The sequence below is a fragment of the Takifugu rubripes genome, chromosome 8, assembly GCF_901000725.2.
Source record: "Takifugu rubripes chromosome 8, fTakRub1.2, whole genome shotgun sequence".
NCBI lineage: Eukaryota > Metazoa > Chordata > Actinopteri > Tetraodontiformes > Tetraodontidae > Takifugu > Takifugu rubripes.
The window spans coordinates 9,873,874-9,893,831 of NC_042292.1; the positions used below are offsets into that span (position 1 = coordinate 9,873,874).

A 19,958-nucleotide genomic window follows, 5' to 3' on the forward strand; every position below is an offset into this window, starting at 1 on the left:
TCTTCTGAGAGGTTAGTGCTGTTGAGTGACCCGGAGGGCCTGGGCACGTTTGAAACCCAGAGCAAAACATGCAAATTTAAGACCTTAATTTCTCATGTCACAACTGTTACAAGTTTGCTTTCTTCACATTTTCCTCAAGAAAATAAAGAATCTTTACCTGCCACTAAAGTCTGTTGGTGGTCTGTTGATAAAGTCACTTCTCAAAACACGCCGAGATCTTGGTCAACACGCAACAAGACGCCCCCTAGTGGTCTTTCCGAGCAAGTCAACTCTCAGATGCGTGATTAAACTTGAGAAAGTCCATCTCCCCACCCCCCACCCGAACTCCTTCCCATGGACACAGATCAATAAGTGTGTGTGGAGCCCCCTCACTCAACGTCAGACAGACTAAGTCCATCCTGTGAAATCAGGAAGCGAATGCATCAACAGTGTGAATTCAGCCTGTTGGTATGTGAGAGTGAGTCTGCTGAGCACCGAAGATGGATGGAGTTTAGCAGAGAGGTGACAAAGCCCGAGGCAGGAAAGACGAGTGTTCGAACTCCATCATCGTTAAGGTCCTAATCAATCTCCAGAGGTTGACGTGCACTTTATATGAGTCATCTCTGGCGAGCAGCGGTGAAGACGGCGATTCATCAAAAGCGACTTTATTAAAAGCGTTCCATCATCGGAGAATCACACTGAGACAGCATGGACACTTAGCGTTAGCATTTAGCACCCGTCTGCCATCCCCGTGTGTCAGTTATCACACTCACAGCCTGCGCGTATCATCTGCTACGGCCACTCGGAAACGTACCCCCTCTTGACTTTTGCTCCATCATTCAAGGTCTTTTTCTGGAAAACAGCCAGACAGGCGGTGCAGACGTCCCTGACATCCATACGGAGGCTCGCTCCACACTGACCCTGATGTGGACGATGTAATGTGGGTGTCTGGCTGAAAATAGGCCACCCGGTCATCGACCGCTCGTGGCCCTGGGGCCGGCGGCCCAGCAGCCAGGCCTCCAGCGCGGGTGCTGCTCTCATTTTTACACTTCCTGTGTCTCCGGCGTGTAATTATCCGACACCCTTCGCGTGTAAATGCAGCGATCTGGCAGGCAAAGACTTTCCCATATGTCCCATGTTAAGCCCTCTCCAGAGGAGGAGCCCCCCCCCTGCTGGGAGACAAGCCGGCCACTGGTCTGGGATCAGTTGAGGAATGTAAGGACTGAGGACGGGGACAGCTTCTCCTCTGTGCTGTCATGTGATCAACAGGATTTGGCTCCGCAATAAATAAACACCTTTTTTGTTGCTGAACGCCGGGACGCTCGCCGTGCGACCCTCCTCTCCGTGGTAACGATCAGTCACGCCCTGCAAAATACACGTTTCCAACAGCCAGAACAAGAGTCCGACATTTCTTCCGCAGCATGTTCTGGTTTTTATGTCCCTCTGACCGTCAGAGTGAGCATCGACAGGCAGCACAACCCGCCGATTCACTGCATAGATAATCGGCAAATGTCTCAAGGGTCTCCATTCGCACCGCTGACCGCTGACCTCTGACCCCGTCAACAAGGTCCACATGTCAGAGAAAACAGAGCGTGCAGCCTTTGACCTCTGTGACCCCTCCGGACTTGTTTCATACTGTTGGATGTCAAAGAAAAAAGTCCCAACCAGAGGAGAGTCTCCTGGATTTAAAGCCACTGGGGCTGATTCAGGTTCCACGCGGTCTCCCTCTAACAACGAAGCACTTCATTAAACAGGAAGCGGCGTGTATTCGTCTGCACGTGCGCACCAGAGCAGCAGGGTTTAAATTAGACGTCTGGCTTCAGGCGACAAGACTTCATTCACTCTGAGGAGAAATGAGCCAGTAAAACCTGGGGTGGGGCTGCTCCTAAACTGCCCCGGGATCTGCACTTCAGGCAGGAATGAGGAAGGAACTTCAAAGGGCCGGAGCCACGCCCACGTCGCCCGCATGTGCCGCCTCGAACAAGCTCCCAATTCATCCGACCAAATCCTGCGGCAGGAATTGAAAGGTGTTTCCTGGCAGGATGATTAGAGGACTGATCTGCAGACCGAGCGCAATCAGCCCGTCCCAAACAGCAGGAAGCGCTCGGCCGTGCCTGCACGGTTGCCAGGCGATGACGTCTACCTCTCCAGCTCGCCCTGGAGGCGGTCTCTGTCCATAGTAACAGCACCAGTTGGACCAGTCCTGTTGGTTTTGGACGCTTCTGTGAGACAGCAGTCTTCCAGTTGGTTAATGACGACAGACGGGGCGGCGCACACGCGCAAGTGCGAGCAGCTAAAGCAGAACCTAAGCCTCGGTGAGCACATGGAGGAGCGTGTCCTGTCCAATAGGGGCCAAAGGTCAGGGAGACGTGTTTCAGCAGCTCTGTGACCGACTTCTGCTCCTCTCGTTTGTTTTTTCTATTTTTCTGCTCCATCTGGCGCCGTGGCTCAGAGCCGAAGCGTCGCAGCGAGTTAAACCGCGCTCACTCATCAGGTCCACATGCTGAAGACAGGCAGACGGAGGGGCAGGCAACGTTTGGACCCTAAGAGTCCCCCCCCCCCCGCAAAGTCCAGACAATGGTGACTGATGAGGAAAAGGAAACACACACCACACCTCACTACACAGCCTTGATGAAGTTCCGAAGGGAACCTTTAGAGCCGTTCATCACGTGACCCAGGCGTTGTACCATCAACGAGCAGCGTTGGATGGGACCTACCTGGAAAACTGCTCCTGGAGTGAAACCATCTGAGCTCGGGCCCAGCTCGGAATCGTGTGTCACTTCCCGGAGACGCTTCTCGCTCTCCCAGACGCAAACGTCGCTCTTCCTCGAGCTCCAGGATCAGCTTTTCATCGCTGTGGACACACAAAAAGGAGCTCCGGTCACTTAGGAACCTTTGAGCTCTTCCAGCTCTCCCAGGGTCGAGGTTTTGGTTGCAGAGGTCATCACCATAGATCTCCACAGATCACTACACACACAACCACACACAGGCGCACACACACACACACACACACACTCACACAACACACACTCTAGAGTGAGTGAGTCGGCCCTTTTGTGGAGTTCACATTTCAAGTGAGGACCATTCTCTTATTTTTGTGCACTCACTGTATCCCATAATGCATTGTGGGAAAACAACTGATGCCAGCAATGGATCAATCACATGACCTGTTAGTGAACGAGGGAGTGATTTCAGATCCAGCTCCAGACCGACTGTTGCAGAGTCTCCCTGCCGGTTTACTAGCATGACAACAGAAATGCCAGTTATGTTATTGTTAACAGGCTAAATGTTGCACCTGTTGGCTAAAATGAAAATCACCTGTTTGGCTTTCAGAACATTTGTCATGGTGACACCTAGTGGTTTAAAAGGACGTCCTCCATCCATCCATCCCCACATCCTCTATCCATCCATCTTCTTTCCACCTTTTGTGGGGGTCTCTGTTTGGACCCGGACCAACTCACACAGAGAACCCTCTGCACCCCACCCAACCCCCCACCAAAATAAATTACTATCATCATCACACATGCAATAAAGTTAATTTAAAATGAATTATAAAGTCCTGTTGAATTTTTGATCGAGATGAAAATATCTGTTCCTGCCAAAAAGCGTATTTTTAAATGTTAAATATTGTTTGAAAATGGCCGATAGATCGTTTTTTGGTTGCATTTGTCACCTGCGCCACATTTATCTTTATTACACAAAGTGAAAATATAATCTAGTTTCATCCATCTGGTTTGCGGACGTAATAACGGCACTTGGACTTCTTAGGGTCAGGAGATTTTTATGTTTGTTTGTTTTTTTTCTCAAACGTAGTAATTGAACGTCTCCCTGCTTCCACTCTTGATACTGTCTGGTTTTCTCCTCCAGGGGGCGACATCTCTCCGTGAAAAACAGCCAATCACAGCCCGAGAAGAGAGAAAAACCAGCTGCTGGGATTTAATCTGTCGTCGACTGGTTTGATCTTTCAGCATAAAATAAAAACGGTATCTGGAGGGTGAAGAGAAATTATTTATAATTTATTCACAATATCTAATTTAAAAATATATACATACATACAGGATCTCAGAGAGTCTTTGTCATCGCTGACTCAGTGCTTAATTAGAAAGAGAATAAATTAAAGAAGAAGCTGTGGTCTTCAACCGTTATGTTTCGTGCATTAACATGCGTGTGTGGGCGGATGCTATAATCCCTGCATTAGACACCACACAAAACACACACACACACACACACACACACACACACACACATACACGCATGCACACACAATTCAAAAAGCAGACCTTCACTGTAGCTAAAACGAAAACCAGACACAAAAGCAACACAGCTTCTTTTATAAATAATATAATTTGCTTTGTGTGTGTGTGTGTGTGTTTATTCCCTTGGGAGACCATCAAATCCATTATCATGGAGAGTCACTGTATTAGAGCACGGCACCTCTGGCAGTACACACACACCCGTCAGGAACACGTTCGGTCATTAATCAAGAGCCTGGCAGCCCTGAGCCGCTCAGACTGTGTGAGTGTGTGATGGCGACGGCATGAAAAGGAGGCTGTCAGCACTCATCACTAGAAGACGGACCCCGTCTCAGCCTCAGGGCCGTGTCCATGCCTGATAAGGGCCATACGCAGCACCTGAGTCTCCTCCATGCTGCCCCTCGTCATCCCACAGCTGTCAAAAAGCTCCTTCAGTGCTCAGAAAATGGACCGGAAGGACTGCTTTATCTGTTGAAAGCAGGCCGTTTAAAAAGTCATTGATCAAACTGATGACTTTGGCTTCATTTATATCAGCCAGACTCAATGAGTGCTCTTGACTTTTGTGCTTCAAAGACAGACAAAAGCATCATGAGAACAGTGGAAGGGGATGGTATGGAATTACGGACAAAGCCGATACAGGATAGAACAGTACGGATCGGGATGGTACGATACAGGACGGTAGCTTTTGTAATGCCTGGATGTGGGTTTATGGGTGCGGGGGTTTGAGGGACACGTTATCTGCTCGCTGCAGTGTTGAAAAACGGAGCCCTGAAGCCTCCAGGAACACCAGAAAGATGGAGCGAGCGAGGGGACTGGACTGGATAATCCCAATTTCAAATGGAGCTTAGTGCCATCCTCCCCTCCCCCCTCTGGTGCTCTCCTGCTGTCTGGCACGGATAGTTCTCTCTTTCTCCGTCTCTTTCTCTGTCTCCGTCTGGGTCTGTCTGCTGTCCTGCTGTCTTTCTCACTCTGTCTCATCTTTCTCTCTCTCTCTCGTCTGTCTGTCTGTCTGCCTGTTCCCTGTCCGTCCGTCGTCCATCCTTTGCTCAGGGACCCATCAGCATCACAGTCCCATCGCTGATGTGGTTTTGTGTCACTTTAAACTCGCTGTTTCAGTGTGGGAATGTTTACACGATGAGATGCCGGCACTGACTTCTGTTGCTGGAGTCACATGACGCAGCAGCAGGAATTCTGAGCATGTGGACGGTAAAGGCTCTTATGGTGGTAGCACGAGCGCTAAAGGTCAAGGAGATAAAGTTTGCATGACCTCTGACCTCTTTCTGAGCAGTAACAGGTGCTCACGCTCATCTTTTGATCAGAGGGCGAGGTCATGTGACTCCAGGAGCAGCTTCATTTTCAAAGAACCGGAAACATCAAGAGCTTCAAAGTGCTGAAAGATGCTCCACATGCTACAGGCGTGAAGCTGGAAGTGAAACTCTCTTCAACTTGGGAACATCAGTGTTCTGGTTTCAGGGGCAACCATCACCGCAGGCGGAACCCTCAACCTTCTGTCAGCAGCTCCGCTGATCCCGGATCGGTTTTAGATCTGACCTCAAGCTCACGTTCAAACGATAAAACCGAGCACTCACCATCGCTCCTTCGCTTTGGCAGCGAGAAACTTCCCTCTGCAGGCGGGCCATGGCGAGCTTCTCCCTGGAAAACAGAGAAGAAGGGTGATTTTTGGGGGGTCACAGGTCGTTTCATCAGAGAGAACCCCCGTTGGACGAACCACAGCCAGCCAGCTGAAAACACAGCTGGAGCGTTCGCTAACCACCAAAACACAGACGGCTCACAAGACAAAACACGAGGAAACAAGAAGACAGTGTCCTCACACAAGAAACCCTGTGTGTTGGTGTGTGTGTGTGTGTGTGGTGTGTGTGTGTGTGTTGTGTGTGCGTCCACAGCTGGTGTGATCCACCAGCTGAGACTTTAACAGGGAAATTCTTGGCAGATAAAATCCAGCAGTTTCCTGGCAGCTCCATGTTCTCGGGCTGTGTGACGACACAAGAACCAGCCTAAACACACGCGTCGCTTGTGACACGGAGGTCAAAGGTCACAGAAACAGGACAATAACCCCAGGGACCTTCTGGATCGTACTGAACTCGGAGACAGCTTTTTGGTTCTTTCAGGACGAAGAAGACGAGATGGCGCGCTGCTCGGCGCCCTCTGTTGGCCGCACAGATGCGGCGCAACAGGTGGACCGATCAAATGCATTGGTCAGTATTACAGGTGAGATTCTGAAAACACGACCTCGTCTCTCACGTCTCACAGCCGTCCACAGCCTGAAGATGCCCAAACTCCCCCCTGACTCACGTCTCAGCCGGGACCTGACCCATTCCACCGGTTAAGACGGAACCGAATATCAGGCCGAGGTAACACACCTGGCGAAACCGTCCAGCAGCAGCACCAGTGCGAGACGCTCCACGCCCAATGACACATGGCTGCTCCTGCCGTGTCCACGAAGGCAGCGTCTCTGGAAGCCGTCAGAGCTGCTGCTGTTTGGTTAAACTGAGCCGTCCTGGCATTCCTGCCGTCTGTGTTATGGCTGACTGTTCACACCAGGAAGGTTAACGTCTGCTCGGGGGTGTTCCAGGAGAGCCACAGCGAGGAACCAACGGCAGCTCCAATACAGAGCTGCGCTGATAATTACAGTCATTCAGGAGGCAGCTAAAGGTGTCTGGAGAAGAAGGCCAGCACAGACACGCCACCTCTCCTGTCTGAACCGAGATCTCGTGGCTCCTGAGGACACGGGTGGGTTTCACGCTCTATTTCACCAACCTCAGGAAACTGAGTGAAACCAGAAAAGGGGCGTTTTTTTAATGATGGCTAAAAAGAGGCCAGGGGACACGGCTGCTATCTGAGACCCCCCATGAACCCTAATCCAACTTTTTGCTCATATTTAGATCCAGAAAGGAGTTATTTTGAGATAAATCAGGCCACGTGCTCTATCCTGCCTTTTGGTTAACTTGTCGTGACACATTTGAGCGTCTTTTCACAGTTATTCAGAAAATGATACATCATAAGTGCCTGAAGGCAACATGATTTCAGAAGCCAGAGGAGGAAAACCCTTCAGCGTGGCAGGAAACAAATCTGTTTAGTGAATTCAGTCCTCACCGGGACTAAAAACAAATGACTTTTTAAACATTTTCAGCTTGAGATGGAATCATGAATGTGATTTACAACGTCCCCGCTTCTCTGCAATGAATTTCCTTCTTCGTTCAGAACAAAGTGGGATAATTATGTTTGGTCCTCAAGAAGCGATCAGCTGATCTCATCGTGACTCTGGAGGATCATTTCTTTAGCCTCTAGTTTGGCCGAGCCTTCAGTTATCAGGATCCTGGCTGTAGACCCAGCTTCCTGTCCAGCTACAGGATGATGACTGTCTGTCTACTTTAAGATGAAGCTGAAATATTTCCTCTGTGAGAGTGTTTACAGTCATTCTGTAGCCACGGTCAGTACACTCGCTAAGCTAATGTTCATAGTTGGAACATGAGCAGCTAACAGTTAGCCTCATCTAAACTCTGCTGGTAGGCCGAGGCTGCCGGGCTACAGAGACACGTATGCCAGAAACAGATCAGGGTTTGAGTTTCACCTGTTGAGCTGAGCCAAAGTCTGTGGTTCACCTGTTCCTATGATGGTTTTACTGTGTGGGCTGTCTGTGATGTGTTCTGTTTCGGCGCAGAGCTCCTGAAATGTGACTCTGACATTCTGGAGCTTTCTTCAGCCACACGCCTCAAGGCTCGCCAGCTTTCTTCGCCTGTGGCGCAGCAGCAGGTCGGCCCAGTTTCCCGCCACAGTTTTTCCTCCAGGCTCAGACAACGCGGCGACAGTTAGCTTCAGATGGCGCGCACGCGAAAGCAGGGTCTGTCATTACAAGGCTTGTGGTTGAGGAGGCTCCAGCGTAGCTGCTATAAACAACACAAAGCATCAATGTGAACTTTTTTGTCGAATCAAATTACGGCCAGTTTGACGGCTGCAGGAGGAGCGCTGCTATGCATTTATGTATTAGCGCCTGCTCTCCTGCTGTGTTTCCAGCTCCGATGGCACGCAAACCCCGCGGCACTCAGGCCACTCTGGACACATTTGGCTCCCACCCTGGACGGGTCATCCCCGTCTTTAATCCGCCTGTGGCTCCTGTTATGTAAGCTTCTGTAGCCATCCTCATGCTTTGCAGCAGGACAACGGGCTCGTTGAGGCGTTTGATAAGTTATTACATCCAACCCAGACCGGATGGGAACACAGATCAATCAGCAGGTCAAATCCCTCAGCAGGACCCCCTCCCCCCAACACCCCCTAACCCATCTAGGCGTTCCCACAGTTGGTTCCTGACCCTCACGGCTACAGAGGAAAAGCAGCCGCCACCCAGGCGGCAGCCTTACCTCACCGCTGCAGACCATCAATTATTGAGGAGGTGAAACACGATGAGCTTCTGCTGCTGCATGCCAAGAGCACCTTTGTCCTGCAGCCTTGTGGCCCTGACTCGGAGGCAGACGTGTCAACAGAGGACGTTTCTGCCGACACCCTGACCATGAAAACAACCAAACTGCCGTGGATCTAACCAGCTGTTACCAGTGGAGATGCGGTCATGGTCTCGTGCTTCACAAGCGGCTGAATTAGAGCCGTGACAGTCAGTGTTGTCAAGGTTTCAACGGGAGTCACAAGACGCAGAGCAAAACCACATTAGCACATCTGCTCAGAGCACTGGTTCAGGTCAAGAGGTGAGCAGCGGCATCAGGTGACCCCCCCGAGTGTCCGTCGCCGGTTTGGACTCGTCCCTGCGTCACAAACAAACACGCGCCTCGCTCCTCAGACGCTCCTCCACCGCAGACACGTCCGCTCGTCCCCTGTTTGGTTTTGGTCAGACTGGAATGTGTCTGTGGGCTTGGAAACAATTGAGGTCAGAATAAGAAAACACAGAAGCAGCCGGTCAGGCTGATCCAGGCTGGGCCGGGGCATTCCTCTCAGCAGCCTCGCGGAATTCCTCCTGTCACATTTTTGCTGCTTCAGGAGTTTGGAGGTGAAGTGTGTGTCTTTAAAACATCTGTCTGAGTCTGAGGCTCTCGAGCTTCTTTCCCAAAAACCTGTTTCAACTCGCGTGCTATCGGCATTTGAGGACAGTGTGAACGTATGGATCGGTATTCAGACCCGGTCGTTCACCCGGGTCGTGGGTTTTTTTCGGCTCGTCTCTCGTTGGCCTGCTGTGAATTTCCACTGGCCCGACGTCATTGAATCGCACTGGAAGCTGATCGACATGCTGCTGTCATGGACTCAGCATCTCATTGGGAGTTTTTTTCATTAGCACTGAAATTTTTCCCTTTTTAAGATGCAACAAAGGTGACGTTTCGAGGTCAGAGAGCTTCCTCAACGCCATTTTGCTCGCTCTTGTAATTTTGTTATTATTAGATCACGAACTTTACGATGTCCAACAGGAGGCGGCCCCACCTCTGGTGAGGAAAACCCCAGGTCTGCTTGTGGTGTAAATATCGGCAGGTGAAGCATCACTGAGTCCAGTGATGCGAGAGGGGAAATAAAGACAGGAAACCTCTGCTGTCGTCACCTGGACTCCAAACACAACCACACGCGTTTACTGTCGTCGCCTTTTTCTGTGAAACCCCCACACTTCTGTTAGCCTGCAGTCCAGAGCAGCTAACATCTTACTATTGAGCAGTGGTCCTCCTCCTACTCCTTTGCAGACACACGTGTCCAACTGACTGAGGGAAGATCCTGTAAATGTATGGAAACAGCACGGGAGCAACACTGACATGACACCTGAAGACCAGACGGCACACGTTTCAGAGACGTGTCCAATCAAATCAGGCAAATTCTCTAGTCTCAAAAGCAGCAGGCCGACGTGTCAGGAACACAGCCACGTAGGGTTAAAGGTCAGGGACACAAGTGCTCACAGATGCACCCTCCACCCCTCCCCCCCCCAGCTCCAGGGCTGACTGCTGAGTCTTCCTTGTGTCTTTGGAGCATTTTTACTGAGTCACAAGACAATTTTAAAGTTTTGAACTCTGCTCCAGTTTCGCCACCATGTTTCGGATGTTTCAGACGTTGGCGTGATGCCGTCTGTCTGGCCACCGGATCAGATGCTGCTCGGTGATTTACGAGCACGGGGGGCAGGAGGTGAGGCTCGCCAGCGTCCTTCAGCCACTTTAACGGCGGCTCTGTTAAACTCGTCACGCCAGACAAAGCCTGAAACAGGAAAAAGCCTCTGATCTGAAAAGTGTGTCAGCAAGAAAACAAGGACAACATATTATCTCGTGAACTGTTGGCTCGCACGTCTGACCTAAAAAACAAATCCAGTTTGGGGATTTATTTTTTCTCACCAAGAAGAATTTTCACTGGGAGAAAAGCAAACAAAGGTTTGTGCCAGCAAATCAGCTGAAGCAGCCTGGATGGAAAACAGAGCGTGACTACAAAAAACAGCCCACAAGCTCTCGCACCTCTGCACCCAGTTGGACCACTCAGAAAACCGCAGGAATATTTTGTCTCATGACATCACCCTGCAGCCGGGGGGGGCGTCTGGCCCAAAAACAGAACGTCTGAGGGGTTAAAATGGGAACCGACGCTTTTCTGACCGACTTTGCCTGATTCAGCACTCTCCAAGCACATGATTAAACACATGCAGCGGCTGCACGGGCAGGTTTGTACGGGCCTGGCAGACCCGCCACACAGTTTCCTATGTGCTGTTTGGGGGGGGGGGGTTGTAATTGAGCTGGAAGGCCTGCAGCCCCAGAACAGGAGCACTGGGAGATACGCAATGGTGGGAAAGGCAACGATCGGGAAGTGCTCACATGCTGAGGCCCCACGAACGGGGAAACATTCCTCAGTAATTCAGTTTGACCTGCAGCCAAAACGTCAGCTGAGGGTCACCAAATCCGTGAGGGGGGGCGAGTCAGAAGAACGAGAAGAAGGAAGAGTTGAGATGAAGTCACGCTGTCATGAGCCTTTTAAACCGACTTAGAGACACAAGTAAATTCATTGAGTCTGTTTTTTTTTTTCCCGTTCTGGTACGATTGCAGCAGCGCTGACCACACGAAGCCGCAGACACACACACACGGCGTTCCTGTCTGTGCTTAAAAGTGGGACACGTGAGGGAACAAGGGGGGGGTAATGGTGAGCAGAAATGGTTGCTGCGGTGATGAGGATGGACAGAGTAACAGTTTTAATTCTATGAAATCAAATCCCACCACTTGACAATCCTCTTATGCTCTAATCCCCAGGTAGGTTTCAGAGCTCAAACTGCCCGCGGCTGAACACATCTGCTGAACATCGCTATGACGACAACCAATAACTCTCCAGGACGGTTTGACTGATGGAAATTGTTTGAAATAAGCAAAAACATTGGCAGGGAGGTGTTTTCACCGGTGCACGTCACCAGGCTAATTTCCGCTGTCTTCAAAATTCTTGGAGTAGCAAAAAAAAAAAGGCATTTCTCCGGCTCCCGTCCTCTCCCATGCTCTCATTTTATACTCTGTTCTTAGAGTCACCGAAATTTGGCTAAAAATATACAATCCCACATTGGCCTTGCTGCTACAACCATGCAACGGATACCGTGGAGGCTGAGCGGAGTGACCTTTGCCCTGCTGTGACCTGCACATGGGACCCGTGCTGCACCAAGACTATCATAACAGGGACAGACTACAGAACATCCCATAATCCATGATTTCAAACATTCATCTGTGAGCACACGCTGTCAGAGTGGGATTAACAGCCTGGCCGGAGACACAGCAGGTAGAAGGTTTCGATGGGACAAAAGTCACTTTTCCACCTCAAAACTGTGATCAGCGGCAGCACAACAACAACAACAACAACAACAGGGGAGACAGAGACGGCTGCGTCCACCTGGACCACAGAACAGAACATTTCATCACTTTATAGTTCATGTTCTGGGTCCTGGACGGAACTACCTGGTTTCAGTAGAACGTTTGGAAGGCAGAGCGCGCTCAGGAAGGCTCCAGCAACAAACTGGAGCAGAACCTGCAACAACCATGTCAGTGTGTCTCAGAGCTCGCTCTCTCTGTCACACACACACACACACACACACACACACACACACACACACACACACACACACACACCATCACAGCCCCAGTGATGAAGAAAGGTTCGAAAAGAAGAAGAGTCCATCATCCAGGAGGTCATGCAGGGGAACTTTAAACCACCCCAACATCAAACTGGTCCATGCTTTTCACTAAACGGGGGACGAGTGCTGCACCGGGGCTGCAGCCGCCGCTCAGTGAGGGGAAGCCAGCAGCTGGTCCTGAGCGCTGCCGCGCGGCTGATTCTTACCCTGCAGGAGATGCAACATCCTGGCGCAGTCAGAGGACACGCATGGTAATCCACCTCCAGCCTGCAGAACTTTCCATCCGCAGCGCCGCGCTCCGTCCACGACTCCTCCTCTTCTGCCGCGGCTCCTCTGTGTTGTCTCTCTTTCAGCCTGCCGACATGCCCCGCTCCTGCTCCGACACCGCTTCCCTCTCCAGGCTCCAGACGCTCTGCGGTGCTGCCTCCTCTGGCTCACTGAGTCCGTCCGCCTCCACCCCACCTCCAGGCTTTATCGTTCCTCTCTCACTGCGTCCACCTCCTCCTCCTCCTGCTGCTTGGGACGTTTAACATGTGTCGAGGGAGACGGCTGTTCCACTGCTGCTGAAGGTGGCTCCTCGGGGGAGGAGCTGGGGTAGGGTGGGGGGTTTAAAGATAAGTAGGAGGAGTCTGAGAGGGGGTGAACAAAGGGGGAGGGGGCTGTTTAAGTCTACCCAGACAGGAAGAGACAACTGGGTCTTTACCAACGGAGCGGCACTTCATTCTTCTGCTCCAGGCAACTTCCCACCACACCATGGAGGCATCCATCGGAGTCAGCTGACATTCTGCGTGCACGTGAAACAGCTTCCTGGTCCTGTTGGCCAGTGGACCACGGTGCCTTCCAATCATCTACGTGTTCTTTCTGCAGTTCTGTTCCTTTTTCTGTGAATCGGCTCAAGCACGCCGACACCGATCATTCATCAGACTGACCTCATATGTACAGATGATTCAAAACCCTTAATCTTCGGCGCCTTTTGCACGAGTATAGTGATATAGTGGTACAGCGATAGTGACAGAGTTCCTTTTGTGCAGCGGGAGAAACAGCCCAATATCCCGGTTTATGTCAGGTGCAAGAAGTTCTTTCTTCCACACCATCAAAGTGTTCTGGGACCAGTTTCCAGGGGGCCAGGTTGCGAAGTAAAGATCTAGTTGCAGAATGACTCTGATCACTCAGCTTCTGTGTAAACTGACCTCCTGAGAAACAGCAGTGAGACAGAGACACTGAGGACTGGGTTGGACAGAATCTGGGCCCAGGCTGAGCGATGGACCGGACTAGCGTGGCTCAGACCCATCATCTCAGCTGAATGGGCAACCGGACCAAGCAGGATGCCACTGAGGACACAGAGAGAGGAGAGGGGGATGAAGAGGCCACCATTGTCTGCTCCCCATCAGACCGCTGTGAAAGGGTGCTGGTTCCGTGGGGCGAAAGGGAGAATTAAAAGGGTCTAAGTGACAGGAGCTCAGTGAAAGAGGGGCAAGAAGGGGCCAGGGCTGACTTTGAGTGGGGGCCATTTCTGCTATTTTACTCCAATTCACTGCCACTAATGTCCTAAAGGAACAATACAACTAAACAAGGGACAGGCAGAGGGGACGGGGCCCCAAGAAACAGGCAGACTCTGAATGATCATCAGGCGGGCCCGTAAAGCTTCCTGCCGTCAGCTCAGGAACACTCGGGTCGGACGATTCACTCGATTACTGCCACCGCACATTTATTATAAACACAGCGGCTCAAATCTGAATACAGGATTCAATTCTGTGAGCAGGTGTCCGACAAATTACACACTATTGTCCGCGTCAAATGGAGGGTCTAACGGAGACGTGTGTGAGCTAATCAAGGAAATATCAGGGGCAGCGTTTCCTTCTAATGTGATCAGGACCCACAGGCTAGTCATCAGATGGATCTGTCACAAAAGAAACTGTCCCAGCTCCGTCTTCTCCAGCCCTGTGAGTGTGTGTGTGGTGTGCATGGGGGGGGGGAGCTGACAGAGCTTCAGAGCTCATTAAGGGCTTGATTATTGCTCTGCCAGGGGTGTCGGTGACAGATTCCACTGTTTGGAAACACTCAGCCGCCCACACAGCCAGCCTGGCTCCAGCACTGTCCACCCCCCCCCCCCATAGGGGCGGGGAAGTCAGAGCTGGGACAGTCACTGGAGGGTCGAGATGGATCTATAATAGTTTGCAGGGTGGTCTGAGGTTGGGTGGGTGGTGAGAGCTCGTGGTCATGGTGAGTCTGCGTGTGTGTGTGTGTGTGTGTGTGTGTGTGTGTGTGTGTGTGTGTGTGTGTGTGTGTGTACTGTTCACTTCAGTTGGGTTAACGCGATGATACTGTGAGAAACAAATCCTGTTAGTTCTGTGTTTTGTCATAATTCAGGGGTGCTCCAGGTAAGTGAGAGAACAGGAAGTGAGAAGGGTCCACAGGACCTGCGTCCTTCAGACGCACGCGTCCATCTCTGATGTCTCCAGGACACCACAAACGATCAGCATGTATCCTAACAAATGTGGAAGGGCTCTGTCAACATGGCGTTGAAAGGAGTGGGTGGGGCAGGAGAAAAGGAAATGGCAGCCAGTGAGTCTGTTTACCCAACACAAAGTCACTCAGGGGTTCCACGCCCTGCTGACATCGCCCTCCGCAGACTGCTGAGATGATGGGGGGAAGACCGAAAAAGCCAAGATGGATGTCTGTTACGTCTCATTGGGCTGAGCGGGAGGGGGGGGTCATGGTCATGGTGGTGGTCTGTGAGGCCTTTCAGTCATGGAGACTGAAACAAGCAGGATTTATTGGAGATTATCTTTAATTAATCTGCTGCAAATCTTTAGGAATGACCTCAACATTCCATGTGTGATTATGGGAAAGCGAGTGGAGCCGTCCCACTGCAGCTAATTTCTCTGGCTCAGAAACTCTGCAGGTTTTTATGGTGACCGGGCTGCTCGGTTCCTGATTTAACAGCTCTACAGAATTTCACCGCTGACAGAAGAAACAACCTCCTGTGTGCCAGGGCTGAATTTTACTGATGTTTTAAATGCCATAACTGTAATCAGAGAGCCATAAAAGCCTCCTGCTGCGTGAACACGACCATTTACAAGCCTGGAAAATTGACTTCCCAGTAAACGTGCTTACAATAGCTCCAGTGTCTCTTCAGCCCAACGGCACAGGAAAATCCACATGACGACTCCAGGCTGACATCAGTCTGAAGTTCATAAATGTTATTTCTTTAATGGTGCAACCTGCAGCCAGCAGGGGCAGTATTTCACCCCCAACAGTGACACTTTCTTCCTCACGATGAGAAAGTTTTTGCAAAAGAACCACGCAGCTCTGGGTTTCCATGGTGAAATTACATTGTAATGTAAAGATTTTACATCGGCTGAAACTTGAAAAAGATCCAATTGGACTGAACCTCCTCTGCAGATGTTTTCAAAGTCAGTCAGGGATCACACAGGGTCCGCGGTTCTTATTTCGGTGTGGGCGGGACTTCTGCTCAACCTGCTCAGGTAGAGTCAAAACAACTTCACACCTTCATGAGCATGAAGGGAGTCCTTCAATCCACTTGAAGCTCATCTCGAAATCTGTCCAGCTGAAGCGGAACTCCGCTGCAGTTGCAGAGACAGCAAGCACGGACACTCAGCTAAAGAGACACGAGATAAGAATCGGATAAAAACCTACAGTGCGTTTCCCTCAGCTGAAAGTGGCCAACTGCCAGAAGGACAACAGCTAATTCGGCATTAGGCAAGACTCAGCTCTTAAACACAGCTAATTGGCTGCAGGAATGCAGATAATTCCAGAGGGACTAAGACACAATATCCACATTGTGAAACCACTTTATCCCTGCAGGCAGCACCATGTTTACAGCGGAGTATCTGCAGGCTCAATGTCCTCCTGTGTTTGGTTTGCAGCAGCTGTTGATGTGTGGAATTACGTGAGCGGCGTGTAAAGGAGGAAGGTGGCACGTGTGCGAGGTGCAGCCTGTGACCCCCCCATCGATGAAAGGCCTTGATTACTACATACAACCCCGCGAGGAAGACGAGCTTCCTGTGACTTCCTGGACCCTCAGGGGTGTCCTGACTCACGCTTCTCCACTGCTGACAAGGTGACCTGCAGTATGAGCCCAGAAGGTTCTCACATAATAAAGTGCAATATGACCATTAAAGTCCCGTTTTAGCTGGAATGGCCCAGACTGGTGGCTACTTACATCGTGGAAATCAGACTATCCTGGAAATGAATATAATCCTATTTTTTTTAAAGCTTGTTACTTGTTAACTTTATCGGAATCAAGGTGTTAATGCATATTATCCATCGTCGTGATGAACCCTGATTTTAGATTTTCAAGAATTTAACCCATCTGCAGCGAAGAAAGACTCTGAACGTCCAATTTCTGGCAATTTTTCCAAGTACAGTTGTCGTCAGGAAGTTGATCTGGCCATGACAAGCAGCAGAAGCAACGGACAACGATGGAAGATGCTTAACAGGATGTTGGTTCTCTGTGTCCAAACAGGTCCAGGAAAATATTAAAACTCTGCAGGAGGGAGTTTTCTTTTACCAAAACGCATCCGTCTTAAAATGCCACATTACGGCGAAGCATTTGTTAGCTAGCAATTCAATTAAGGTGTCGCCCAGCTTGCACCAAATCACGCTTCCTTCTTTTGTGAGTCTGTGAATGAAACGTGATTACTATCAATTAAAATAAATGTAAATAAATAATCGGGATTGACTGATTACATTTTTTTAATCTTTCGACAGCGCTACCAAATTTAATTATCCACCAAAAATCAGACAAAAGCCTTCAGGGACTTTTTTAGTCTCCAAATGAGCGGTTGTAGATTCTGGAGCTCAGTTTTCACTCATGTGACCTTGACGGGGACAAAAGGACATTTCTGCTGAGCTGAGCTTATTCACTCAGTGAAGTCTTTTATGATTTGATTTTTATCAGTCATTGAAGTGAGAATGAACGGACTCACGTCAAACAGAAGGATCATATAATTGCTGCTGGCAGCAAACCACCAAACAAAAACTAAACATTTTTTTGGATTTGCTCGTCCAATTACCTCAAATCCCTCAAGCAAAGACCTTTACCATCCATCTGTGAACGAACAGGACAACCTGGGCATTGATCAGCAGATGTTGCTGTTAATGTTTGACCACACAGTCTGTTCAGGGTCCAAGGACCTCCAGCTGAGACCTTCCCCCTCCTCACCAGGGCCCCCCCGCCTGCCTTCTCATCCCTGCCTGTCTCACCCATCCTCAAAGGTTTGGAAGGGGTCACAGATGAACACCAGCTGCTCTGGTCGGCAGAAAATAGCAGCTGAGGCCTGCTTCAAGTCATGTGACCTGGCACTGGTCTCCACCTGAAGAAACCTCCAACTCTACATGTAGAGAAAACGGACGGAGGAAGAAAGAAGATAATCTACTTATTTAAATCCAAAATGAAGGTTACAGCTTTAACATCCCCCCACACATTTGTCACTCAGACCTAAATAAACTCTTTTTTCAGGCATTCGGGAGAAGAGCGATGAAATCTCTTCATGAAAATAGATTTGACCATAATTACTGAATGAGTAGAAACATCCATCTGATGCTGACACTGCAGTGTGGCTCCTCTTTCCACCAAAGACAAGGAGAGTGGAGAGAACTGGAGAGGCCAGAGGAGCATTACATCAGCCCTCAGAGAAGGGGCTGTGCTTCCCCTACTTCTGAAGGCGCCACTAAACCATCACTGTGCACATGTCACATGCCATGCTGGGATGAAATTTTACCTTTTAAATTAGGGGATTTTCCCAATTGGTACTGGCGAATGCTATTTTGTCATTCTTCAATGTGCGCTAAGCGTGTCAGGAACGGCAGATGCGCGTTGTTTTTTGTTGTCCTGAAGGACAAAAGTGACCTTTAGTGAAATAGTGAAAAGAATCCAGAAGAATTTAATCAGAAACACCCCCCAAGTGGGGAATGTATTTAGAAGTTTGCATGAACACAATCCTAAGTGTTCGGGCTGTGTACTTCAGCGGTGTGAAACCAGCCAATAAAAAGATTAATGAGAGTCGTGAATGTCAGGGTCATCGGGTCAGGAAGAGGGGACACAGCCAACATGAAAAGACGCTGCTAAAGTTTTAGCCTCCACCCTTCATCACTGCCAGTGTTCCGAATGGTCCCAGATGAATCCAAGAGAGCGCAGCCGAACCCTGACCCCTGACCCTACCCTTCACAAGACGCGCTGCCTCCAATGACAACGCTGTCGGCTGATGCTGTTTTATTGCTTTTACTCCTGCTAGTGTGTCGGGATTTTTTGTTTTTTTCTTTTCTTAACCGCTTTTTCCCTTTCGGGGTCACGGGGAGGGTGCACAAACGGGCGAAGGTAGGGTCCATCCAGGGGTGGAGCTCATTGCACGGCCCTATGTGAGCATTTTGTGGCTCCGGTACCTTGCTCAAGGGTACCACGGCATTGCTCTGAAGATGTTCTGGCACCTCCCACAACCAGAAGACCTTCCATGTTTTTGTTCACAGTGGAGCTTGAACTCAGGAACCTTCCATTGCTTGGCCCAGTCCCCAACAGGCTGAGCCACCACTGCTAGAGTGTGTGTGTGTGTGTGCGCGCGCGCGCGCGTGTGTGTTTAATGTGAGTTCAACAACACAAAACTTGAACCTCTTCAATGTGTGTGTGTGACGATGCAGCCTCTGAGTACCACACACAAAGAGGCTCATGCGAAGTTATTAAGACTGGGTCAATATCAAGTATCAAATGTTAGGCATCGGTGTGGCGTGGACCACGCAGGATGTCCGCTCTGATTTGTCACTGGTCCCCCACAGGGACATTTGGCTTGTTCCCAAGAGGGGACTGTCTTTGTAAAAGTTGTGGTAACATTGACAAGAGGTTCATTCCTTTATTCACCACTTCCTTTGTTGAGGGGCTGTGCTGCTCTAGTGATGGGGCTGGTCAGTGGTCGCCCCCCACCCCTGACACCCCAACCCCCCCTGCGTCCAACCCCCTACCCCTCTCTGCTCACTCAGGGGGAAAATTACTTTGAGGTGGGAAATCCAGCGGCACTGACTGGGAGAAAGGATCTCTCAAAAGAGAGTTACGTTTAAAAAATGGTGTCTCTTTCTGCAGGGGCGGTGCATCTCTGGACAAGAGGAGCACAGAGGGGACAAGGCATCTGCCCAAGCTCTTCATCTCCATTGTCTGCACAAATCCAATCTCCAGCATACCGAGAACTCACCTTCCGCTCGATCCTCCGCTGAAAGCTTGTCTCACATTCTAAACTAACGGTGTGCTGCATCTGCAGCCAGCTGCAGAGGACGGTCAGTTCAACATCTGTCTCTAGAAGCTCCTTACCTTTGGACTCTCTGGTGTTCCTCCTCAAGTTGTTTGAGAAGATCGTCTATGCATCTGTTGGTGTCCATGTGTTCCTACCAAGAAGAGAGGCAGAAAGTCAAAAGCAGCAAAGAGTCTCCAAGCCCAACCTAATTCTAGGCCTACACCTCCAGTCCCAAGACCGCTCTGCTCAGAAGACCTCAGATCAGGATGTCCTGAGTGGAAACAGTTAAACTCTGGCTTCTGTCTGTTTCCTCCAGTCACCAGCAGAAGCGCAGGACTCTCTGCTTCAGCCTCTCCTCCGTGTAATTCCAGAAGCTAAGTCCTCGCACTGTCT

General features: G+C 50.2%; 1 protein-coding gene across 7 annotated transcripts in view; it reads right to left on the reverse strand.

Moving 5' to 3' along the window:
• The window catches only part of LOC101071355 (nck-associated protein 5-like), a 40,384-nt gene that overhangs the window by 3,827 nt on the left and 16,599 nt on the right, over nt 1-19,958 (reverse strand). For 5 of the 7 annotated variants that reach the window (XM_029839796.1, XM_029839799.1, XM_029839795.1 and 2 more), the window contains 3 exons: nt 19,643-19,716; nt 5,822-5,885; nt 2,697-2,833 (listed from right to left, as the gene is read on the reverse strand). In XM_029839796.1, the coding sequence (XP_029695656.1) occupies nt 2,697-2,725 (29 nt within the window). In that variant the 5' untranslated portion in view covers nt 2,726-2,833; nt 5,822-5,885; nt 19,643-19,716. Of the gene's footprint in view, nt 1-1,274; nt 2,430-2,696; nt 2,834-5,821; nt 5,886-12,527; nt 13,044-19,642; nt 19,717-19,958 lie in introns of those variants that run through there. The other 2 variants (XM_029839798.1, XM_029839802.1) reach the window with 2 other exon arrangements.